Genomic DNA, 26,187 nt, shown 5'->3' on the forward strand with positions numbered 1-26,187 from the left:
GGCCATTAAAGGGACCGAAGGTGTTCACTTTAAATCTCTGAACCTCGAGCCAAGGCTACCAAGATTGCTCGCATGATGAAGCAGTGGTCTTCTTCTTCTTCTCGTGGTGATAGAATATGGCACTTTTGTGACTACCTACTTGTTGTTGTTGTTGTTTTGTTGTTGTGTTAGACAGAAGGTCGTAATTTACCTCGGATCTGTCGCTTTATAAACTTCGAAAGTATTCAGCCAGAGAAAGAGCGTGGCAAACACTGTCAATGACCTATGCACGTGGGGTCACACGAGGTTACTGTATACCATGCACATGGTGCCTAACGTGACGGAGATCGCGCTTCGACCTAAATCTATTTTTTGTAACCATTGACTTCATAATTAGACTATGATACAAAATGTTAAAGTATGACTAACAAATCACCCAACGAGTGAAATATTCGTTTTTAATCTATGAAATTATTTGAGTGCAATGTCTAACCGCTCGGTCGCAGCGAGTTCGCTGTCACAAAATTCCTAAGACGGGTTCACACATGCGTATATTTTCCGTATGACGTCCGTGTGAAAGTCGTAGCCTTTACCAGGCTCCACAGGTCGTTGGAAAATTAATAGAAATTGGACAAATATAGCCAGATAACATGATAGTGGGGTTAGCTGGTCGCAAAACTATACTCCTCGGCATGTTATGTGTCTATATTTCTCAAATTTCTCCTATTTTCACACAACCTATGGAGCCTGAAAGAGGCCTGAATATATACTTGAATATATACGCATGTGTGAACCCGGCAATATATACATACATACACATGTAAACATATACAAAAGCTACCAAAAACACAACCTTCTGCCGAAGCTTAAAAAAACAGCCTCATCATGACGAAGCGAAGGTTGTTCGTGATTTACTGTGACATTTGACACTGTGACACTGTGATTCTGTACAAACAAAATAATTGACCTTTTCATGTTGCAGTCTGTTGACGTTGGGTGTAGACGAGTAATTTGTTAGATTCAAAGATACAGATACACCCCTGAAGAGCGAATCGCCACAGTCCCCCGCCCCTCCATGAAACTTTGCCCACATGTAATATGAAGCGGATATCTCACTGAAGCTGTGACACGTTGACGTCGTCGCTTCGTCCGAGCGATTTGCTTGACAGAGTGCCCGACGAATTTCAGGAATAAAAAGCGAATCTCTTCACGCTTTGTGTGTTTTGTTGTCCTTTTAATGAAACTTGTGAGAGAGGGGGAGGGACAGAGAGAGAGACAGAGAGAGCGAAAGACAGAGGGAGAGATCAGTTCTGAATGTACCCAGTTTCTTGTAAGCCTGCCCCCTCCCCCCCCCCCCCCCACACACACACACACAAAATGTATACTCGCACAAGACATACCTGTTTGTTTGAACCTTTTTTTTTTCATCAGAAGATCAAATCGGCGCCAGGCCGCTTTTCATTGAGGCCATCAGGGAGGAAAGGGTCAGATAAAATATAACAGAGATACAAATTACATCCTTGTAAATCTATCAACATATATCATTACATGTAAAAACATATAGTAGAGCGAAAGCTCGGGGTTCATAGTCCATATCCGTTCGTTTTGGTCATTTCTTTTACTTCAAGAGTTTCTTGAAGATTAAAATCCGTATGTGTGTCTGGTGGTAGCTGGGTCGTTCAAGACATTTTTGTGTCCTAATATTCGACTGAAAGCTCATTTTTGTTGGTAGAATCCATAGTTGTACACGATTTGAGCTTTGTACCAACACAAAGGGGAAACATTCCATGGGTTTTGGAGAGTCACACATCGGATGAATTTCGGCGAGATCGACTGAAAATTCATGGTGAGCGTTTCTCAGTTTTGTGTTGGAACAAATTGTAGAACTACATACCAAGTTTTTTTTTTTATGGATTTGAAACCAACAGCACTGGTTCACATATCTGTGTCTTGAAAAGCAACGTTGCAAGTATATATGCCCTGTTTACACCCCCATCTTTGGTCACCAATAATTGTCTATAAATCATGCCATCTATATGACTGACTAAGCACTTACGAAAATTCTCACCCAACATTACCCTGAGGCGCCTCGAGGCGTCCTCGGATATAATTGCAGCGATCATTAAGCCCAACAATGTTTCCTCTGTGTGATGTGACCCTTCAAAGTGGCGGGGCAATTTTCGGACACAATCAAAAGAAACGATAAATGACAGAAAATTGAGGGAGAGAGTCTTTGAGACAAAAACAAGTTCCTGAAGCCAGAAAGAAATGACCCCGTTTTTGGCCACAGAACCTGATAACAGAGGTCATTTACCTCTAGATTCTTCAGTCTATGACACTTTTACTTGAAAAAATACATTAGCTAATAAACGTTTTAAGATGAAAAACTAGTGAACTCTGACCATGGCAAGGGCTGATTTCAATTCGTAAGGTTTTGTAGAATTTAGAAGAATTTTCAAGACGACGGTAAAAATATCTATTCACATTTCACCCGTTGAAAAAACGCAGAAGTTAAGCAGGTTTCTTATCTTTTGTCACTGTAATTTCCATACTTGAAAAATTGTCGACCTGGAATAACTTAGGATTCAAGTGGTCCTTCTAGTCCACTTCCATAGTAAGGGTCCTAGGAGAGCGTGCAGTAAGAGCGCCGCCTTGTGACTGACGGATACATTTCATATTTCCCTCAGAAATTTTCTAGATCTGTTGCAAACGGGAAATTTTAAGAGCGTTTCAACAAGCACCTGCACGGTTGGTATTTTAGAAGTTGGTTTACCATTGCACGTCTTTGGTGTAACAGTAGTCCTTCCTTACTGGCAGCCATAAACTCAGTCAGCCATCTGGCTTATCTGCTGTACTGTACAGTGCAGCTACGTCACCTATCGGAAGAAAGAAGAACAGCAGGTGTCCCTGCTCCAAGAAGGCTATACTTGTTGACTGTTCTATAGCTAAAGCATATGAGATATTTGATCTTTTGTAATCAGCAAGGATTAATGCAAATGTTTGCGTTGTTAACCCAGTTTTATAATGAATAAAGACCTTTATTGTATGTATTCGCCATTAATACACACGTACATTTCCACTATCCCTGACCATGAAAAAAACAATGCTACTACAGTACATGTATTAAAATCAAAGAAACCACATATCATAAAAGTGTGTAAATTCCTCTTCCACCGCGTCAAGCTCAACAAAACTAGTACGAGGTATATTTCTAAATGTGTATAATATTTGACAGTGTCGTAATGCAGCAGCTAGCACTGGGACATTTATTTGCAGTAAAACTTTCTTTTCATGTGTACCAACACGACCACAGTTAGGCTCATGATAAATGCATAGGGCGGGACAGTATGTTAGTAGACTACAGGATATGATGATAAACAACTAGAACTGGTCACTACATCCGACAACGGACTGATTATGAATACAAAAAGGACGTATATACATAATTGGGTTTGTACCAGAGTCTACCAGGCTCTACTTTTTTAGTAGCGATCCGCGGAGCCTGGTAGAGGCTAGGCTGGTGCTAGATATCTAGCCGTTGGATTACAATGTAAGTACACAAGTAATTCGTCTTTCATCGCTGTCAGGGGGCGCGTAACACTAGTAGTAGGACATGTTTAGAGAACTCAGGGCTTTAGACTTGTTATCTTAATCTCTGTGCAAAGTAAACACGTCACTTCGCGGAGCGGACTGAGACCACAATCAAGCCGTGATGACGTCACATCACCTAGGAGACGCGCCATGTTTGTTGTCATTACTCAAGTTACCTGGGCGATACCATTTGGAAAACATGGGAAGGGCCAGTGTTTGTACATGGAGCCATGGGGTATTTCTGAATTCAAATAAGCAAAACAGTACTTCAACTGATAGTGTCATATACAAGAGGATAGGATTTGTGTATAGTCTGTCTGCTCAACCTAGGGACGTTTTCTTAGCCGTAAAAACTAACGCAGCAAATTTATGTATGTTAGCTATTACTAGTTGCTAATGGACTTGAATAAAGTATCCAAGTATTCAACTTTACGGGATGTAAAATTCACTTCTGTATATATCCATACAGGTGCAATATTGAATTCACTTTTCTCATTGTTTATGGCATGCATCAACACAAACACATCAACAAGACTTTTAAAATGTAGGCAAGGCGAAATTTTGCGGTCAAATCACGTTATGTTTGTGAATAGAAAAAAAGGTACATACGAAAACACACCTTAATAACAGTGGTCTCGTCCTAAGTAGAATTTAATGCCGTCCTAAGTAAGCTAACGCCATGTACTGGCACAAATCGTAAACAGTCGAGACATAGCGTACGTGGGAAGGGGGTAGATAGAAACTGTAAAACATGGAGTGTTCTATACTTTCACGTCTAACCGACACCATGCAGTTCTGTCAGGTGTGTTTTGAACGTTACAGTGAGCCGAGGGTCCTGGACTGTCTGCACGTGTTCTGTAAAAACTGTATCAGTATGGAGTCTGCGACTGGGGCAGAAACTACGGTAGGATATACAGATACACAGAAGTATACAACGTTTACAACTTATGTCAGCACTAAAGTTTCATGAGTGTAAATAGTTGTGAACAGAAGTGAATACTTACTCAGTTGAAGTAACGTCGTTATGAGCAGCACTTCTAGTATTAGGGGAAACGTTAAGGGTGACCAAATGCTAGGCACCTGTTATCCAGTATGTTGAATATGTATTCATGTCGTGATTTTTAACTTGTATGTTTAGGTAGAACGTACTCTGGCAGAATCGGCGATTCTACCAGTAGAGATCGAGATCAGAGTCTCTGTCTATCTTTGCCAGTATATTCGATGATTTGGCTAGTACACCATGATCGGCGATGCTACTAGCACAATTGGCAATTCTACTAAATTTAGTACAATCAGATACTCTACTGGTCGACAAAGGGCTCCGATCGGGATCTCACTCTACCCTTCAGAAGGATCGCCTATTCTGCATGCCAGTTCTCAATCTCTACCCGAGTCGTCCTCGACATATGTACAGACTTGTATCAAGCAAGTACTGTATATGCACTTCTCTATGGCAAACTAAAATTCAATACGCAAACTTTGAAAACATTTGTGATTCCTAATTTTGTCACGAAGGTCATGTTTATAAAAAAAACAATATTTTCGTAATAAAAAAGAGATATGTAATGGTGTCGAACCTGACACTGATTATCTATAATTATCCACACAGAAATAAATAAAAATATTCGCTGTCTATATTAAACTTATGTTCTTTGTACGAGAAATAAAAAGACAGACAAAGATATATTTGTTACAACGATGTTTTGTTGTTCTACCAGGTCTGTTGCACCATTTGCAAGACCCTGACAAGGTTGAACTCCGAGGAGAGGGTATCTGGTCTGCCGGACGCGTCCTTCCTTCTGAAGCTGAGCAACGAAGACTCCGAGCACCTTCAGGAGAGTCTCATCTTCAAGAAGTGCGGGGTCTGTGAAGACGGTTGTGAAGAGGCGACTGCAGAATGTTTAGACTGTGAAGACTACTTGTGCAGAGTCTGCGCAGAGTGTCACACCAGGACAAAGTTCACGAAAGGTCACCGAGTAGTGTCTCTGTCTTCTGCGAACGAGAACGACGTGTCACCACAACCTGGGAACGACTTTGACGAGAAACGTTTGCTAGACAAAAAGGGCGGTCGCTCCATTTTGGCCATATTGGATGAGGAATATGACAATCAAAATCTTTTGTGCACAATAGAAGAACAAGAAAAGTTCTGAAGATTTGTCCTCGGACACAAAAGAGACAACAGATCTTGATGCTAGATGTTACTGCACATTGTGCTAACATTACTACGGATGATAATGAACATGAACATGAGAACATTATCAGTGACGTTCAAGGACAAAAAGACACTCCATCCTGCAGTTATGTGCCATTAGACATAGAGGGCGCTGTTGATCAGCTACACCGCAAGGCAAGAGAACTCACCTCGATAATGCAGAGCTGGCAGACAAACAAAGCAGAGCAATGACGAAAAACCACCAAATATTACATACAGAAAACGCGATGGTAAATGCTTAGACATTTGGCATGTGCATGATAATTTTTGATAAAATATATAACAGTGAAGTACCACACCAAATAAATATAGCTTTAAATGTTTTGTTTTTTTTGAAGTTACAAAATTGACAAGAAAAGTACCTTTAGCAAAGTTCTGCTGAATGCGAATATTTCTAAGTTTGTCCTTTTCCTCCGACATTAGATTGGAAGTTATCATCGGGAAGCAGCGAAGCTGGCTACAGACCGAGACAGACATCGTGTACAGTCGGGTGTTTTCGGAAGTCGCCTCGGCTCGGGAGAGGCTGGAGAAGCGACTCTGTGCCGTACATTACGTCACACAATTCGTCACCGCGCTAAAGAAGTACGGTAACGTGGAACAGGCGGAGTCTCTTAGAGATAGTCTGACTTCCAAGATTGCTGAGCTGCTCTCTTCAGAACAGGAACAAGAAAAAGTGGTAGGTAACGGGAAAATCGGGTTTGAACCGGATAAGGATCTACTATCACATGTCACAAAGGGAATAGGTAAACTGAAGCAACAAGGCAACGATCCGGTTTCAAGTCCTGAAGAAAGTCTTCAGGACTTGGAGGTACACTCAGAGAGCGATACAACAAAATCAGGCAGCCGTAAAGGTAGTTTGGTCAACGCAACTCAAACAGATTGTCAGTTAGAAAACGGACTTGCTGAGGAAGATGGTACTTCGAATGTAAGCAGAGAACCAGACAAGTTGTTATGGGCGATCGGCCATGGCGAGGATGATGACGTCATCAAGTTCAAGAATCCCTGTGGGCTGGTGGTCACCAAGACTGGTGACGTCATCGTCGCTGACCAGGGAAACCGAAGGCTGGTGGTCTTCAACAAAAATGGCAAATTCAAAACCAAAGTAGGGATGGACATATCGCCAAATGATGTCGTTGTGAACAGCGAGGGTCAAGTCGCATCAACGGGGACGAAGGGGGAGGGAAGGAAGAAAGAAGGGGAGGTTCAAGTTTGGAAACTTCACCGGAAAAGGGAGCACGAACTTGTGGTACAGTTTGGAGCGGGGATTTTGAAGAACCCGCACGGCATCGCTGTGGACAGTCAGGGGAGATACGTCGTGGCGGACGTCGGCAAACACCGCGTTACGATCCACCGCTCCGACGGTGGCACCCTCATGTCCTTCGGCGAACACGGCGACGCCAACGACCAGTTCTACCTGCCGTATTACGTCGCCGTCACCGCGTCTGACGACATCGTCGTCTCGGACGAGTTCCAGAAATGTCTTAAAGTGTTCAACTCAAGGGGAAGGTTTCTCCGTAGAATCGGACCGAGGTTGAAACGAGACTTCTACATTCAGTGTCCGGGAGGTGTTTGCGTCATGAATGACGTCATCCTTGTGGTGGACATTTTTACCGGCGACGTGATAGCCATATCTGTTGAGGGAAAGTTTCAGAGAGTGTTTTTGTCACAGAAAGACGGTTTGAGCTATCCCCAGACGTTGGCAGTTGGACGTGAAGGACTTCTTGTCGTCACAGATGGTACCTTCTTCAAAGGAACTCACTGTGTAAAGGCCTATCGTCTGGAGGAGCTCGGTGCGTCACAGACAAAGAAGGAATTATCATAAAGTGGGACACTTCGTCTTCCACAGTGACTGTTTACAGAAAGTACGCCAGACCCAAAACCTTTAAGATTGTAGTTCGTAGCAGCACTAGTTTTTATTAGAATAGTCACTTGCTCCTCGTGTCAACGCTGTCATCTTGCACTGACTATATACTTTTGTATATGTTGCAAAATGCTCTAAAGCAAGAGCTTGCAAATAAAAGTTATAATGTAGACGTTATTTTCAACGATGGCTTATACCACAGACGATATGGTAGTGGAGAGGCATTACGTGAGAATCATGCAAAATTTCTTTCCACATATTGCTTCCTCGTTCTATATGATGCAAAAAGAAATATCAAAGGAGTATGGTTTGAGACCAGTTAACTACGCTGGAATGTTATCTTGCTTATTGAAACACTGAATCAAACTGGGCACTTGGGTGTTTGAAGGTCTACTCAATATTAATGTTATGAACATCTGAAGTGAGTATGCCATGGGGATTACTTAGGCTGTATTCAGTAGATCCCTTTAAAATCTCATTTTGTTAATACGGAGCTTTAGGACACCCATTGCATGGCTCGAATTCCTTTTTTCTGCATACCTGCACTGGTGCAGATAACATTGAAAATTACCTGCACCAGACAAATTTTACCTGCACCACTCTGAATTTAGGAAATATGGATCATACTAAGATTGTTCAGGAACCATTGCTATTCTATACTTTATAGGTGGTAACAGTCAATGTAGCTAATAACAATCCATATGCAGCTACATTATATACATTTATGTATAAAACCCAGTACATGGACCAGTGCAGGTAGACGCCAGAAATACCTGCACAGCTCCAATTTCACCTGCACTAACCTGTATCATCATCATCATCATCGGCGTCAGCTCGTGACCGAGCATTAGTATATGCAGGTGGAATTTCGAGCCTTGCATTGGAATATGAATCATGGGAGTTGACGTTAACCTTTTTTTTATTGCCGACTCCCCCCAAGGCAACAATGTACTTTCCCTCAGTAGGCGACCTAAATGATGGATCTAACGTTATGCACTGTCTGCCCTCGGGGTGGAATATGCATTAGGTGTGTGGTGTTGTAGTTTGTATTATTGCGTACTTAGGCATATAGTTAAACAGTCTCCCACATTTAACATAAAAACAGCATAAGAGCTGTCTACCAGACAAACATTGTGACCATAGTATGTCCAGAACTATGACGAGATGCAAAAGCGGCAAAATCTGGTTCAGTAAAAATTACATACTAGTATACAATGCCACCAAGGCAGCCTAAAATCTAACTATTTCTTTAATACGTCAAAACCAAATCTCATGTAAAATCTCATGACAATCCATTCATATCTTCTTGAGTTGACCACATAAACCGTTAAAAATCCACTATTTAAACACTACTGAAACAGAATCTTTGGTGAAGGTAAAAAAAAGGGCAACTCGTTCGCAACGCTAAGCTTTAAAGCAACGATACATCCAGTACACACACTGAAGCGCAGCGATAACTTGCATACTTTCCAGGTCTAGCTTTGATATGCTCAAGAAGGTTTCCGTCTGATTGAAACCTCCTTAGTATGTTTTATAGCCTCCATGAAACCCCTGATCCGAAAAATTTTATTTACCCACTCGCGCTACGCTTTTTCCAATACGGTCCTGCCATCTACCGTGCATATCATGGCTCATTTGTATGCTATTTGGAGGTAGTATTCTGTCTGTGGGTTTCTCCGGGGAATACTGAAATTTGCAACGATATTGATACACAGGCTAGGGCCCAGCTTTCCGTCATGTAGAATTTTTAAAAAAATTATTTTTTGAGAATTGAAACTTATACTTTATATTTTTTGTCTTTCTATTTATACCAAAAAAATGTTATTGCAGTAGGGAAGAGTAACAAATTTTGTAGAAGATCATTTTAGAAAGGTCACATAATTCACCAGTCAACTTAAGGGTTGCTTTATGGGTAACCATTCTTGATTTGTTAACAACGAGTTTGATCTGGCAAAAAATATATAATCCAATTGCTAGCATAATATTCAACATCTCCGACTTTTCCTTCATTGCTCTTTTGCTATGAAGATTACATTTTAGATCGTTAAATTTCGCAAATCCATGCTATTAGGACCTACAAACTACAGTTAGCTTCGCAATTAAATTATTCCACTTGCCCAATTGTAAAACTGACAGACACAACGTACAGCGCGAGCCAAGTATAAAAGTCGCTAGTGAGCATGCGTATTAGCTATTGCTCATTAGAATATTCTTCTTGCTTTTTTTCCCGGGCTTTCCGGGATCCGCAGCGCACTACGGAAGGTAGAGCGAACGGCAGTAGGGTGAGTTATCGTATTTTTATCTAGGGTGTCTATCGCAAAATTACTTTAAGCATTTGTCTGTGGCGTTTTACAAAGGCCTTTCCGATATTCGCAATGAATCGCTCTTTTGATTTCGTTACAGCGTCGTTTCTTTCTCGTATTCCATATGTTTGAACGCACGCCGTTTTGAAGACATGTTGCTATGAAATACACTCTAAATGGTGCCATGTTCAGTGGTTCACTCTCGGATGTATTTGGGGGTACTGCGGCTAATATATAGAAAGAGAACATAATAAGAAGGTTATAACTGTACTATATAGGATGGTGTGTGTCGAATTGCATGGCACGGTGCAGAACAAAATCAAGCAACATTTTCGCGAAAATGCAGAACATTTTCCCCGTAGCCTTTTGTCAAGCTACTTGAACACAATACCATACCATTAGTCTTGTCCTATAGTATTGTGTGCGGGTAAGAAGAAATACATCTACTTGGGTTTTGGACCAGATCATTAAAATAATTATACCATACCACTGGGCTTGTCTCATGTTATTGTGTGCGGGAGAAAAATTACGCATATTTACTATAACAACTAACTAATGTCCGTTTTAAGCTTGATTCGCTAATAACAGAAGAAGAAGAAGGAAAAAAAAAGACACACTAGCAAACACAATATGTATTACTATCGAGGAAAACATAAATATATGTCAATCTATGCAAGCTACATTTATCAGTTACTGTCAGTTTTGCAAATTAGCAACAAAAACGAAAATGATTGTGCAACGCTTTTATCCACATTCCGGGGAAGAAATATAGATGCCTTTGTATGCACATGAACTATTTGCTATATAGACAGTATAACGACAAGGCTTTGGTTTTGAAGAGGATAAGTTAGCTACAGCCACCGCTACTGCAACCTGAGAACTGAAGATACGCCTGACAGGGACGGTTCATTGTGCGTGTTGTCAGGGTTCTTGTACATGTAACAAACAGGGACGGTCCATAATGTGTCTTGCCACGGTGTACATATATGTTACAACAAGAGTACTTCTAGCATTCCCTTAGGCTTACGTCACATTTCCAAACCAGTACTAGATTATTAAAGAAACGAATACATGTAGATCTATATGAACCATAAACAAATGTCATTTTTGTTTGTTTATTAGTCTTGTCTTAGATAAGCAGCAGGATTTGCACACACATTTCCCATTCCATGAAACAGTCAACACTAGGGCTGGGTACCGGTACAGAAAATTCAGGTCCAGGTCCGGTTCAGGTCCAAAGCATCAGGTCCAGGTCCGGACCTGAACCTGGACCTGATTCAGTATGACTCATACCAATGGTCCATTTCATAACAAAGAAATCTGTTTGGTGGAGTATTAGACTTACACTGGCGCTTTAAAATCCTACAACGCTAACTGCACCTGTACGATTGGCTGTAAAACTTGGTAGAAATTACTATAAACTCTACTCTACTTCACTCTTGTTATTTTCTTCCACCTGCAAGCGCCAAAAGGTGTGAATGTCTGATAAAATAATATGTTAATTTTCTAATCGGTCCAACATCCGGTCCACCGAATTTTTTCAGGTCCGGTTTTTCTGGACCGGTCCAATAAGAAAAACCGATTTTGTACCGGTACGCTGTACCGATACCCAGCCCTAGTCAACATGGTATCTAACATTCAGTAAAATTTAGCGTCGTCCATTTCGTCTTCCGGGAGGGACGTTAAAACGGGGGTCCCGTGCTCGTGCCTCGACCACGTTAAACAGCCTCATTACCCTCACTTTGGGTACCTACTGGCTGCAAAATACACCCGATATTATTATTATTATTTCTTTTGTATTTTACATGTCATTAAACGGTTAGTCCCCTCACACAAGAATACGGACAGGTGCAGACTATAAGACTTAGCACATGTACTGTTATTGGGCGCGACCATTTTCTGTTACTACGGGGGATCTAATATAATGCAAATTGAATGTATGATACTCGCTGCGAAACGCATCTGTGTTTGCCAATAAAAACAATAATCTTTGAAACGGATCATTTTGTACAAATTGTCAAATATTTGAAACACGTTCTTGTAGTAGGAGGCGCTATTACTGATTTTTCTGTTTACAATACATATATATTTTACCTTGATGGCTTCTAAATTCTTACAACACAGAATCCAACCTGGCGTGACAGAAACCGGATGAAACCGCCCTGCATGGTAGGCTCAAAGCATTCGTCGGCACTGGCCAATTTTCTTTGCTTTTTGATACCATGTGCTAGCGTTTTTTTCTCTCCCTGTATCTATCAGTATCTATTTGCGTAGACTTTAGCCTAGAAAAGCTGAAAAAATGATAGCACACACAAGAACGTGCAGCTGCCTAAAATACAAACGTTACCACGTTAATCAGGCGCAGAAAAATACCATCGCCAAAGCCTGCTATGGAGGCTTTCTTGCAGGGCCTTGATGTTGTGAGGCGGTTCAGTCCGGTTCTGTGACATCATCGCCAGGGTTGACTGGATGGAACCGGCGGGGGAAGCCGTTAGGGGGTGACGTAATGCTGAACGATGTACATACAAAAGATAATAATGCAGGTGCGGTAGATACAAGGGCGTAGTAGGAAACCGGATCCAGCCGGCTCGGTGGCTAAGGTATAAATGGTTGGGCCAAACATTTTTCTACAAGATAGCGACCATCTCCTAAGACCGGGGCTCTGCAATAGTGTTTGTGTGTGCGACGTTTTTGTGACTGTGTTTTTGTCCTGTGTGTTACTGACTGTGTGTGTGGCTGTGCACGTGAACAAGGGACCGCGCCGGTGTGATCAGTCTGTGGGTACGTGAACACAGCGTGCTCTTCTCATTACTTCAGCATCGGCTAGATTCTGCTGGGCCGCAAGGCTGGGCCGGGCTACTAGCACTGACCGTCTTTCGACAAGCACTGAGCGGCGATAGAACTCTCAACATCCGCCCGGTACTGAGCTCGAGGGTGCTACCTGCCTTTCGTGTTTTGAAGTAAGGTCGGTACTTAAACATCATTTGTTACTACTATAGTACTATCCAAGGAGATGTTGGCTTTGTTCTACGCGTTTTCTAAAGGCGTTTTATACATCCTTGTATTCGGGTCTGCGTTTTCTACTTCTTCTCAACTTTCATCTGGAATGCGGGCTACTAAAATACGTATAAAGATCCGCTATTCATTTTGGCCTATACATCTATTAGGAGGTTGTTATTTTTCACTTCGAAGACTTCCCCAGCGCTCGAGCCCAAACCACACAGCGCTCGAGCCCAAACCACACAGCCAACCCCAAGGGGCGCGGCATGTTTTTTTTTTTTCGGGCCGCAAACGGGCGCAATTAGCCGTTTTCATTCCGAGTAATTGGTCGCTCTAAAACACTGTAAAGTGTATTCGGTGGTTGTGGAAGAATCGACGTAGAAATTTGTCGTAATGCAGCTAAGAGCGCCGAGAATTTGCAAGCGCTTTTGTATACATTTGCTTGAACTGTCTAGGATTTGACGCGACATTTATTATGGCGGTCGCTTTCCAGCTCTCAAAGCAGCTTTGCATTTCAGTCACGTTTCATCACTAGTTACTCTAAAGGTATTCAATGTCCAAATGCCTCTAGCTTTAAATCATGTAATTTTAATGTACAATGACGCTATCCTTTGTACGACACGCCCAATACCAACGTAATGATTGACAGTAGGGAAGGGTCTGTTATCTCTCGCACGACCTTCCTATTGGTCAGCTTGCTCAACTCATTACCACATAACAAAGCAATAGATTTTGATTCGATCTGGCGTAAGCGCTGTCGCTACAACTTGATGTACAACACAAAGAGCGTAGGTCATTTACATGATCCGGTGTTTACACAATCTGTTTACATGAGCCCGTGTTTACACAATCCCTCACTGGCTGGGTTCAGGGCTCGAAATTAACATAGTCCCGTAGGTCCGGGGCACCAAAAAGCAGAATAAAAAAATCAGTTTTCGACTCTCAAAAGCCCCCCAAATTAGATCCGTGCTCCCCAAGTCTAGTGTATTACAGCGCATTGTGCGTGGAAATCCTGGCACGTGAACCTCAAAAAAAGTGAAAACAATGCCATTTTACTAGAGAATTTTGGGAAACTTTTAGACGTGTAATATGTCATATAGTGTTTTTATTAAGAAGTTAACTGGGGTTACGGGAGCTTGGTGGCAGCTTATTTACTGATGATCTGCTCGATTCTCCCAAGGAGGTTAGAAAAAGGATTTTCCCAGTTGCGTGCAAAAGCGTTTACTTACATGGAGTAAAATCTTCAGAAGGAAATTCGACATGTAAGTCTTAAAGTTCTACACAAACAGTGTACATTTTTTAATGTCAGAAGATAATAATTCTCCTTCTGATGGCCCAAAATCACCAGTTAAAAAGTTTTTCTTCCCAACCTCCACTTGTCATGTTTGGTTTGTCTCAAATTTCTGGACAAGACACGTTTGAATCTGGATTGATACTGAGTTTATTGTATACATGAAATTGACAATTAGTTATACAGAAATGTTGTACTCTGAGTCTGACTCAACATTATATTTATTGTTGTAATACATACTTCCTATGTGGGACCATCCATCCTCACTTCGGGACGTTTGGAGTTTATTTTGGGGAACACTTCTGGGACAGTAGGGGAAAAAGTTAATTTCGAGTCATGGGGTTAGGTTTTCTTTGCAAAATCATGCCAGAAGGGTAATTGCATGTACAGTCTCAAGGACTAAGAGAAGTAAATAGTGTGATACATCACACTAGAGCCTAATCAACTATATGATACAATGCAGAGTGGACTATTGTCGGGTTTGACTTCTAATGACCCCGGTGGCAACTCTAAGGCAGGCCGCTAGGAGCGCGGTTTTAGTCAGGCTAGTGGATACTATAAATGCAGAAATGTTCGCGGTGGATTAATGTTCGCGGTTTTCGCGGTGACCACTTCACCGCGAACTTAAATCCACCGCGAACATTTTTCTATTATGGTATTAGATTGCAGTCTATGGTGTTACCGCGAAATTAAATCCCCGCGAACTTAAATGAATTTACAGTACTTAAATTTAAACGGGAATTCCAGTCACAAACATCGTGCGACAGGTTGACGACAGAATGACGGCGGTAGGTGTATCGTACGTAGTAAAGCCGCCTTTATATATATATAATCAATTTGCTCCGTTTACCTATTGTGACTCCCAATTAAGAGGCAATTTGAACTCTCAATAGTGTTGTAGATCGGTTCCTGCTAGCCTGTGTTTACACAAGTACATGGGGTTAATTTACCCAGCCCCGCGGCGGCAATTGTAGAGCCGGCCGCTAGGGGCGCGAATTTAGTCAGGCTAGGTTCCTGCTAGCGCTAAGACAATACTGATTTAATTATGTGTATAGTGTCATCTGGGCACTGCAAAAGTTTAACTAATGTGAGCGTGGGAAGAAATATATTACTAAAAAAGTTGCTTTAATTATGAAATCTATGTGGTCAGAAAGGTTGCACCTATGACTGAAGGCTCGGGACAAGGTACTAGAATGTCAAACAATACATCCTTTATTTTTGTCGTTCTTTCACTTCGAATTCTTTGTATTTGGAAGCTAGTGATCGACATTTTCTGACATTGGCATTTCTCGATATTCATCGCATCTGATAGCCTTTTTTAACATTATGTAGCGCCTTTGTACAATTTAAAGTATGGTTGAAAACTGTTTTTTGGATACCGACGAAAATTGATGCGTGCGCGGATGTCTTCCGTATATAATTGGGTCGGTGTGGCCTAACGTACTAGTAGTTCGACCGTTTTTTATGCAACGCTATGATAAGTACCGTGCCAAACACTGCACAAAATTCCAAAGAAATCCGTAACGTGAAAGCAGTGTGTCTAGTTCCTGAGAAAGTCGTTCATTTTCGTCAATACTTGCTGGTTGGTTGGTTGGTTACTAGTGTAAGGTGAGAGTTTGTTGGTAGTAAGGTTTGAGCTGGGAGGTTTTAGCTTTACGTCGTTAAAACCTCCTTGGAGTAGGCTTCTAGTTTCCCCACCTGTTCTTGTTCCAGTACCTATTCGAGAATATGTGAGGGCAGCACAGTTTACTGACAGTTGTCGGACTTTCAGGAGTTATTATCTCTATCATCATTATATAGTGCAATGTAGCGGCCAACTTACTTTCAAGAAGATTGCAACGTTCTACGACCTCAATTCTTACCTTAACACTATATAGATAACATGTTGTATGTCCTTATTAGAATTGTCGGAAATATCGTATAAGCGACACACAAATCACAAATGTTGGAAATATTCTTTAGCAAGAGCCCATCATAGCATTATCTATATGCAAATCAATCATGAAAGTGGTCAATTCAATGCAAGTTAACAACCTACGATCCTTTGAAGTAAATGTAGCTCTCTATTCAAGTCCCATGTTTGTCATCGTAAGTTGTCCTTTATCGTCATTTGCCAATAAACAATAATACATGTATCTAGGTAGTGAATATATGGGGACAGGAATGCAGTCCCAAGAGTAAGGATCAGCTGCCACAAATTATATATTGAGACCGGAATACATAACCGCACCCCTCTAGAATAAAGATGGTAGAATAGAGGACGAATGCCATTTTGTAATAGAATGTAGATTGTATAGCAAAGAGAAAAATGAATTATGTAGGTTTTCCATCTACAATTCCCTTAAACCAACGACAAAATCAGAAACCACTGTTAGGTTCGAAATCAAGTTCACAAACACACGATCTAGGTACAGTCCATTTTATTCTTCATCTCTCGTCGCACATGGCACACAGCCCCTGGACTCCCTCCAGGAGTGTCTCTCCTCTCTCTGGCTCTCCCCTCCAGACTCTGACCTACTCAAACCTGCTCTCTGGCCTCCTTTGGGTCCTACCATTTCCCATACTTGTGCGGGGGTTTCCACTCAACACACAACAACCACTTTTTATTCATTCAAAACGAGCCTTACAATCTGACCTCTGACCCCTCTGATCAATGACCTAGAATTTTGTTTGAAAATTTGCTTCATTTCGTTTAACGTTTATCTATTTACTGTTCTGTTTTATTCATATGATTATTCTTGTGATGAGTTTTTGTAATTGATGACTTTGAGTTGTTATTGTTGAGTTAATCACAGTCAAGTTATTACATTTATGTTTGATTAGTCACGTTTTGTGTTATACGATTATTGTTATGTTTATGTTGATTGATTTGGGCTCCCTTTGAAATCAGCTTAAGTAGGGACTACCCTGAAAGATTGATAAATAAATAAATAGGCTTGTACAAGACCTATTTCCCTATTTCATACACTTGAAATTCATATTCCCAGACAATTTGTTTCATTGTAAAACCGATCTGATGTCTTCCCTATAGCTGAAAAGCGAAGAGAAGCTAAATTTATCTGATGAAAATTGAATTTGTATCTGGTATATACATCTGTTCAACATGTTTTGTTGCGACTTGTACTTAATAGTCCAGTGTGCCAAGAATGTAAAGGTCTTCATTCGGTCATTCCTACAAATACCAAGAACAGCTAAATGCCTGTGCGTAACGAAGTCACTCATTTTTTGATACTTCATTATTTTATCCAAAAAAAAGAATATTCTTCAACCTTTGACACTTTGTAAGGCTTAAACAAGTACCTCCAAAGTCTGGATGTCTTCTCAGTACATCTTGTTCACGGCGTGACCTAGTGTCGCGAGAGCGCGAGACTAGGTCCGAGACTTGCGTGGACCATCTGCCCCCCCCCCCCCCATACGTGACTGATGAACCTATTCAACAAACGTCACTCATGCATGTCATAAAACTCATATAGGTCGCTACTGACGTCATCACATCACCCGTCGTCCCAGCCTACTGCTGCCTGTCAATCACAGTGACGTCATGGCCTACGTGATCCACCCCAGGGAGTCCCGCCCCTTCAGCTTCCTGCACCCCGCCATGGGGGAGGCGAAGACACACCCCACGGTCACCGCCTTCCTGCAACTAGACACAGAACAAATCATACTCAGATATTCTTCTTTCTTTTAATTTTCATAAATTTAAGATCATCTACTTTGCTGTTTGCATCGGATAAACTACGATCAATATGTGTGGTGGGTTCTTTGACGTGCTCGAGGTGTGATTGGATCTCCGCTTCACATGTCAAGTGAGAAAACTTAATTACCAAAGCATGTGTATACCTTGTTTTAGTCAAATGAGGTATTTAGTGAGGTGCCCTTGTAAGAGCGCACTAGTAGATCAATGTTGTCAAAATAAATACTCAAATTGTATCCAAAGTTTTGACACACTAAAGAAACACTGACTTTTTCCGGTTTCACTACTACATTTGTACTACAGTCCTCTTCACTGTTCCAGTGACCATTCCCTTAGAACACGTGACATAAGCAATTGACCAATGGTGTTGGCTTGCAAAAGTGGCAAGATGGCGACGCTGATCTGTAATGTGCTTTGTTCTTTCAGATACTGCAAAGAACACAAAGACGTCCAACCGGGAAGCTCTGTGGGAACTACTGACGTACCGGCCAAAACACTTCCGCTGGGCCGGAGCGGACCTCTTCCCGGGTGTCACCGCGGCGGCGGCGGAGATGGTGGTCTGGAGGTCAACTCGTGCCCGAGCGGACAGAAGTACATGCCACACGGTACGGGGATGGACAGCGGCTACCACAAGCTCATGAGCGAGACGTTTCGCGACACAGTTTCCAGCAAGTGCGACCCGTTTCTCCGCAACAAGCCCCTGGCGGTAGTGCTGGACAAGAACCAACTCGAGACTAGCGGCTACGCAGCTGCGCTGGCCGACATCACAAAGGAGCCTGTGTACGTTGTGGAGGCTTACCTGAACCAGCCCAAAGAACACAACATCCGCTGGACGGACGGCATCATGGAGGTCAGAGACGTGGAGGACCAATGGCACGCCGTCAGAGCTGCGTTCCGTTACGTCACACAGAAACCGTGGACGCGCATCCCTCTCACCACCAAGACCGTCGTCTTTAACCCGATCTCATGTTGTCTGGCGGAGGAAGGAACAAGCTTCTTGCCGCCATGGCGTATGAAGACTTCAACAAGCAGCAGGGAGGCACGGGGCTTCGCATCCGGACCCCCCGTACGTTCCTGCGCGTGACCAAGGCTCAGATACCGACTGCTGTCCAGGCACTAGGCGGGAAAGCCGTCATCAAGGTCCCTTACAGCAACTGCGGACAGGGGGTGTACACCGTGACGTCACAGAAGGAACTGGACAAGCTGATGGCGCTGGACCTTAACTACGAGAAGTTCATCGTCCAGGCCCTCGTCGGTCACAAGAACTGGTCCAGCTCCCAGTGGCACCACGCCTGCACCCTCCCGGACGAGGAGGGTAGGGAGTACGTCTTCGATACGCGCTTGATGGTCCATGCGACCCCTGACGGTTTCCGGCCGCTCTGCATCTTCAGTAGACGCGCCCACCTGCCACTACCAGACACCTTGGACGGGACCGAAGATTCCTGGGAGTACCTCGGCACCAATCTGTCGATCAAGGACACCATCGGCGCCTGGCAGTCGGACACGGAAAGGCTTCTGTCCGTGGACAACGAACCGTTCGAGGCGCTGGGGCTCAGCGTGGAAAATTTGGTGGACGGCTTCGTTCAAACCGTCATGGCGGCCACCGCCATCGACAAGATGTGCTGCCGCCTCGTACGGCCGGACAACTCGTTCGACTTCGAAGAATTCGCGGTGCTGGCAGACGACAGAAAGATCCTGGAAGAGATCTACGATTTGTCGGACACATCTGATGAAACGAGTGTCGTCAATTAGTAGCACCTGGGGAAAGCACAGAGTCAGAGAGCATATTTCTCATGATTATTACGTTATGATAGAACCACATTTACAAACCGGAGCCCGGCCGGGATGTTTGCGGGTCCAATAACTAAAAGAAATGCATACAAGGATATGCAAAAAAGCAGCTTCTCTAGCAACAGGATATGATTTTGGAAACGGTCAGACGTTTGTGACAGAGTGATACTGACGAAAACTTGGTGGATTCCAGTTGAAGCGTCTGACCGTTTCCAAAATCATATCCAGTTGCTTGAGTAACTGCTTTTGGCATATCTTATTACCTGGATGTCTAACCTACATCGACGCATATCAAGATATATAGAGATATACACAAATTATGACAGGGACCAAATTGTGTTTTTTGTATTTTGTATTATACTTAACTTCAACAAACTGTCTGGCCGGGTCCCGGTTTGAACATTTGACCGTAATATAACTTTTTGGGGCTTCACGGCAGTAGCATGGTTCAACTGGTTGTTATTGGCAATATTTTATTAATGTTATCAAAAAGACCTAGCCTTGCACTCAAGAAAGGGCTGAAAGAAGAAGAAGGACCAAGGGATCGCGACCTGCTGGCCGCCATGTTGGACAGAGATGTCTGGGACAGTATTATTCGCAGCAACACGTACATACGAGGATGAACTGAACTGAATTGAGTCATGTTATTGTCCATAGAATGATGGCAAACTTCTGTCTGTTTTGAAAATATCGGTAAATATGTCAATAACGGGTAAACTAAGGGCAACCCTAATGTGCTTTTTCCAAACGTGCATACTGAAAAGTAGCCACAAAGGACAAATGTAAAGCTGCACATAGTACTCTAGTCCAAATGCCACAATGTGCTCTTGCATCTTATGAATGTGTTTGTAAGGCTGCAACGGTGAAATGATGTAAATTCACTGGTGATTTTGTATCGAATTGTCAAGTTCCAAAGATTACAACGTCCACATGACGTTATATTTGGTCAATTTGTCGATTACTAAAGCTATGGTGATGTTACAAAGGTTTAAGTACTCGGAGCGTGATTGGTGACACAATTAATGTCCACCGATAATTAAAGTCAAACTGGTTCTTTAATGTAACTTCTGATTCACTGGTGATTTTTGTCATGTTTCGAAGACATTAATGTCCACTGAATTCATGAAATGAAGCAAAGGTCTGTACAACCCCGTACAGCAGAGTATGTTTTACAAAGACTATACTAGATCCGCGCCCTCTAAAAGTGGTCGGTCTGGTTTTAGTGCAGTACCAAGGTGAAGCGTCCTGACAAACACTGCGCAGTCAGCCTACAGTAAGCATTCACTTAAGGGTCACTTTATACCCCCCCTCACATTAGGCGAAAATTGATCGGACGACGTGTCTGCGAGCTACAAATTACGAGGAGGCATGGCCCTGACGGGAAGGGGGGAACTCTGCCATTTCTTCGTCGGCATCAGGGTCATACCTCCTCGTAATTTAGAGCTCGCAGACTCGTCGTCCGATCGATTTTCGCCTAATGTGAGGGGGTATTAGGACTACTTGAGATTCCGAAACCCCTTCCAGAGCGGTGAATACGGTTTGTCAATTTCCTAAAAAAAAACGTCGTAATTTTTTGCCCATACTTGCTCGCAGTGGGAACTAGTCCTAAAGTGCCCCTAAAGTGAATCAATACCTCAAAGTCTAAAGCAGGGTGCACAGGGAAGGTATATAGCAAAATTCAATATGTGTGAATACAATCTGCACAATATTACAAAATGAACTTTCTATTTGTTCGATCTCTTTTCGTTCTTTCGTTCGTGGAAATCATGGAACTGTAGTCTTAAAACTGGACCAGCATGGTTTCCAAATTGCTGTTGTGCATATTATGATGATAACAATGTCCTTTTCAAGGACTGTAACGCACTACTTTATACCCGAACTACTATTGGTGACGAGGTCAATTGAGGATAAATACTGTGTTATGTGAACTTACATAAGACACAAAGTGTCCGCCTTAAAGAAAACATCTCTTGCGGACGACTACCATGTCGTAGTTTGCGTTATCAAAAAGTACCTGGAACCTTTGAGTTATTCAGGAAATGATTTTTCATGCGGCTGAATATGCAAGACCTGTATTGGTTTCGTTGCCGTCCTTGGGACCGCCATTTTGTTTCCCAACAGAGTGGATGGGGTGTACAATGGGAAGGGATGTCGTCATTCTTACAAGTTTGTGATAGCAGAACCTGTATTGGATTAGGTCCCGTCTTTGAGTGCCTCCATTTTGCTTCCAAAGGAATGATGCATGATGGGAAGAGGTGATATAACAGCAATATATTGTTACCCGATCAATCCCAAGGCAGTAGAAGTCTTTGGAAATGGCTCCTTATTCAAGTTACATATTTCTCATTTACAATATTAGTACCGTAGATGGCCATTATCTGTAAATGACGTATTCGTTCATACATGGCATTTTCATGTATTCTCCAGACGGCGAAGAGTCCCCGAAGCGTCAGATCACCAGCACACCACACGTCGTTCTCTCATACCACAATACCTGTCAATCACAGTGACGTCATGGCCTACGTCATCCACCCCAGGGAGGCTCGCCCCTACAGCTTCCTGCACCCTGCCATGGGCGAGGCGAAGACACACCCCACGGTCACCGCCTTCCTGCATCTCGACACAGAACAGATCATACACAGGTATTCTTACACTTCTTTTTCTTACCATTAAATTTTCAATCTTAGCATCGGAGAGACCACGTACAATCAATGGTTTGGGGTTTTGAATGATCTTCAATGTGGCAAGATTTCCTGAATAGTGGTTGCCCGTTTACGAAATGGCTATCGATTCAATGAATCTGGCTGCATGGATTCCACCAATAGCGGTACAGATTTGTAATTTTCCTTGTCCTTGCAGGTACCGCAAAGAACACAAAGAGGTCCAACCGGAAGCTCTATGGAAAATTCTGACGTACCGGCCTAAACACTTCCGCTGGGCCGGAGGGGACCTCTTTGCGGGTGTCGCCGCGACCGGGCAGCGCGAGATGGTGGTTGTAGAGGTCAATTCGGTCCCGACCGGACCGAAGTACATGCCTCACGGCGGTACGGGTATGGACAGCAGCTACCACAAGCTAATGGGCGAGACGTTCCTCGATACGGTCTCCAGTAAGTGCGACCCTTCTCTCCGCAACATGCCCCTGGCGGTACTGCACGACAAGCAGAACACACATCGCCAGCAAATAGAGCCTATCGCCTACGCCACGGCGCTGGCCGACATCACAAAGGAGCCTGTGTACCTCGTGGAGACTTTCGTGGACCAGCCCAAAGAACACAGCATCCGCTGGACGGACGGCATCATGGAGGTCAGAGACGTGGAGGACCGATGGCACGCCGTCAGAGCTGCCTTACGTTACGTCACTCAGAAACCGTGGACGCGCATCCCTCTCACCACCAAGACCGTCGTCTTTAACCACATCGCCAGCGATCTGTCCGGGGGAAGGAACAAGCTTCTTGCCGCCATGGCGTATGACGACTTCAACAAGCAGCAGGGAGGCACGGGACTTCACATCCGGACGCCCCGTACGTTCCTGCGCGTGACCAAGGCCCAGATACCGACTGCCGTCCAGGCACTAGGTGGGAAAGCCGTCATCAAGGTTCCTTATAGCAACTGTGGACAGGGTGTATACACCGTGACGTCACAGAAGGAACTGGACAAGCTGATGGCGCTGGACCTTAACTACGAGAAGTTCATCGTCCAGGCCCTCGTCGGTCACAAGAACTGGTCCAGCTCCCAGTGGCACCACGCCTGCACCCTCCCGGACGAGGAGGGCAGGGAGTACGTCTTCGATACGCGCTTGATGGTCCATTCGACCCCTGACGGTTTCCGGCCGCTCTGCATCTTCAGTAGACGCGCCCACCTGCCACTACCAGACACCTTGGACGGGACCGAGGATTCCTGGGAGTACCTCGGCACCAATCTGTCGATCAAGGACACCATCGGCGCCTGGCAGTCGGACACGGAAAGGCTTCTGTCCGTGGACAACGAACCGTTCGAGGCGCTGGGGCTCAGTGTGGAAAATTTGGTGGACGGCTTCGTTCAAACCGTCATGGCGACCACCGCCATCGACAAGATGTGCTGCCGCCTCGTACGGCCGGACAACTCGTTCGACTTCGAAGAATTCGCGGTACTGGCAGACGACAGGAAGATCCTGGAAGAGATCTACGATTTGTCGGACACATCTGATGAAACAAGTGTCGTCAACTAGTAGCACCAGGGGAAAGCACGGAGATTATATTTCCCATATTTATTACGTTATGATAGGACCACATTTACAAACTGGAGCCCGGCCGGGATGTTTGCGGGAAGACGAAAATTTAAAAAAAAATGCATATCAAGAGATATACAAAAATTATGATAGGATCACATTTGGAAAACTGCTCGGCCGGGTGGTTTGTGAGAACAGACATTTTAAACATGTATATCAAGATATAGAGAGGTATGCAAATTATGACAAGGACCAATTTCCTTTAGGTTTAGTGTGTTTTGTTGCCTTTTGTATGATACCTTACTTCAACAAACTGCCCGGGTCCCGGTTTGAAAATTGAGCAGTATCTTTCGGGGGCTCCACGCCAATGGCATGGTTCAACTGGCTATCAATGGCAATATTTCATTAATATAATCATGAAAGACCTATAGTCTGGCACTCAAGAAAGGTCTGAAAGAAGAAGATGGACTAAAGAATCGCGACCTGCTGGCCGCCATGTTGGACAGAGATGTCTGGGACAGTATTATTCGCGGCAACACGTACATACGACGATGAACCGAACTAAACTGAACTAAACTGAACTGAATTGAGTCATGATATTGTCCATCGAATGATGGCAAATTGTTTTTAAAGTTTTTTGAAAGTATCGGTAAATAAGTCAACAACGGGTAAAATAAGGGCAACCCTAATGTACCTTTCCGAATGTGCATAGCTATAGTGAATAATAGACACAGTCCATAGTACTCTAGTCCAGCTACACATAGTACTCCAGTCCAGCTACCATAACCTGCTTTTGCATCTCAAGAATGTGTTTATATGGCTACAATGCTAAAATTGAAGATTCACTGGTGATTTTGTACCGAATTGTCAACTTCAGAACACTATAATGTCCAAATGACGTAATATTAATTAATGGTGTATATGTCGACTACTAAAGCTATGATAATGTTGTTATAGATGCTCGAAGGGTATTCGGCGACAAATCAATATCAACTGGATTTTCATGCAAACTGTTCTTTAATGTAAATTCACAGATGATTTTTGTACCAAATTCACCCCCATGAAACTCCTTTTCCGCCGTAAGCAAAAAATCTCGCTGTACCTGTTAAAAGATCTCGCCGTACCTTTTCGCCGCACGTAATAGCCGATATACCGCTCGGTCACAGGGCATATACTCACACGAAAGTCGCATCTAAATACCCTGTACTGCAACGATACACGGTCTCATATAGCCTATGCTCTAGGAAACATTCCTTGCCACCTCTCTACCCAGTGGCGTTGTACAATTCGCGACCAATCTTGAAAACTGCAAACTGTGGAGAGAAGCGGTCTGCATGCGCAGAGAAGCAGAGATCCCGCGTAACCAGTGACAATCGTCTGTGGTGATAAACTTGATTTGTACCCGTAGCACGCAGAGAGAATTGCTGTCAACGTTGACGGTTGATGAAACGTCAAGTCAACTTAAACTTAAACGGTCGTACAAGAACAAACGGCGACAACTGTTGTAAGTTAATTATAATAAGAAATAGCAGGTATTAAACAGCAGTCTGGGCGACTGTCTCTGTTCAGGATGATATACAGTAGTGTCTGTTCACATGGGTCTTTGTGGGTCTGTCCACAGGGGTATTCTAATGGAGGGTGGTGTGAGATAAAGGGCTAGTGGACCCAACCATATAGTGGAATTATGTTTTACTGCAATGTGTGGCGATTTGATAAGATTGTACATGTAGCACAAACATACTCTCCAAGCAGAGGTTATGCTCCGGCTGTTTTTGGACGTTGTTTTCGGCGTTTTTATCGAGATTTCCATTTTGTGGCCTAACCACACGAGACATCAATAAAATGGTACAAAATAGAAAGCCCGATAAAAACACCCAAAAAACGTTTAAAAAACAGCCGGCGCCTAACCTCTGCTTAGAGAGTAGCACAAACATGCAATTTGTACAAATCGTCCATGCAATTTGAACAAGTAATCGCAGATATTCTATTATCAGTTCTGTCACCCTCATACCTGGGTCACCACCACAAATGAGTGCAGATAGAGATCACCACCAGTAAATACATATGACTCCCCCGCCACCAGTGAATACATAAGAAGATCCCCCAACGCCAGTGAATACATATGAAGATCCCCCAACACCAGTGAATACATATGAAGATCCCCTAACACCAGTGAACACAGGTGAAGATCCCCCAACACCAGTGAATACATATGAAGATCCCCCAACACCAGTGAATACAGGTGAAGATCCCCCTCC

General features: G+C 43.3%; 4 protein-coding genes across 8 annotated transcripts; all 4 read left to right on the plus strand.

The window, feature by feature from the left end:
• The first annotated feature begins 4,271 nt into the window (after positions 1–4,271).
• LOC118418144 (E3 ubiquitin-protein ligase TRIM71-like) lies at positions 4,272–5,720 on the plus strand. Its single transcript, XM_035823979.1, has 2 exons — positions 4,272–4,474; positions 5,289–5,720. The coding sequence occupies exons 1-2, from the start codon at positions 4,322–4,324 to the stop codon at positions 5,718–5,720; spliced, it is 585 nt and encodes a 194-aa protein (XP_035679872.1). The 5' UTR covers positions 4,272–4,321.
• A 430-nt stretch (positions 5,721–6,150) lies between these two features.
• LOC118417732 (brain tumor protein-like) lies at positions 6,151–8,233 on the plus strand. Its single transcript, XM_035823414.1, has one exon. The coding sequence runs from the start codon at positions 6,165–6,167 to the stop codon at positions 7,602–7,604; it is 1,440 nt and encodes a 479-aa protein (XP_035679307.1). The 5' UTR covers positions 6,151–6,164; the 3' UTR covers positions 7,605–8,233.
• Positions 8,234–11,982: 3,749 nt separating this feature from the next.
• On the plus strand, positions 11,983–25,503 carry LOC118417733. 5 transcript variants are annotated; one of them, XM_035823417.1, is made up of 4 exons: positions 11,983–12,546; positions 12,764–12,911; positions 22,150–22,364; positions 22,582–25,503. In XM_035823417.1, the coding sequence occupies exons 3-4, from the start codon at positions 22,237–22,239 to the stop codon at positions 23,927–23,929; spliced, it is 1,476 nt and encodes a 491-aa protein (XP_035679310.1). In that variant the 5' UTR covers positions 11,983–12,546; positions 12,764–12,911; positions 22,150–22,236; the 3' UTR covers positions 23,930–25,503. The 5 variants fall into 5 exon arrangements, with proteins under 5 accessions (XP_035679310.1, XP_035679312.1, XP_035679311.1 ...); XM_035823419.1 differs by having other exon boundaries at positions 11,983–12,489; XM_035823418.1 differs by having other exon boundaries at positions 12,498–12,555.
• LOC118418145 lies at positions 17,779–19,683 on the plus strand. The gene is made up of 3 exons (XM_035823980.1): positions 17,779–17,876; positions 18,358–18,854; positions 18,914–19,683. The coding sequence occupies exons 1-3, from the start codon at positions 17,779–17,781 to the stop codon at positions 19,681–19,683; spliced, it is 1,365 nt and encodes a 454-aa protein (XP_035679873.1).
• Positions 25,504–26,187: the final 684 nt, after the last annotated feature.

The sequence above is a fragment of the Branchiostoma floridae genome, chromosome 6 (genome assembly GCF_000003815.2).
Source record: "Branchiostoma floridae strain S238N-H82 chromosome 6, Bfl_VNyyK, whole genome shotgun sequence".
Taxonomy (NCBI): domain Eukaryota; kingdom Metazoa; phylum Chordata; class Leptocardii; order Amphioxiformes; family Branchiostomatidae; genus Branchiostoma; species Branchiostoma floridae.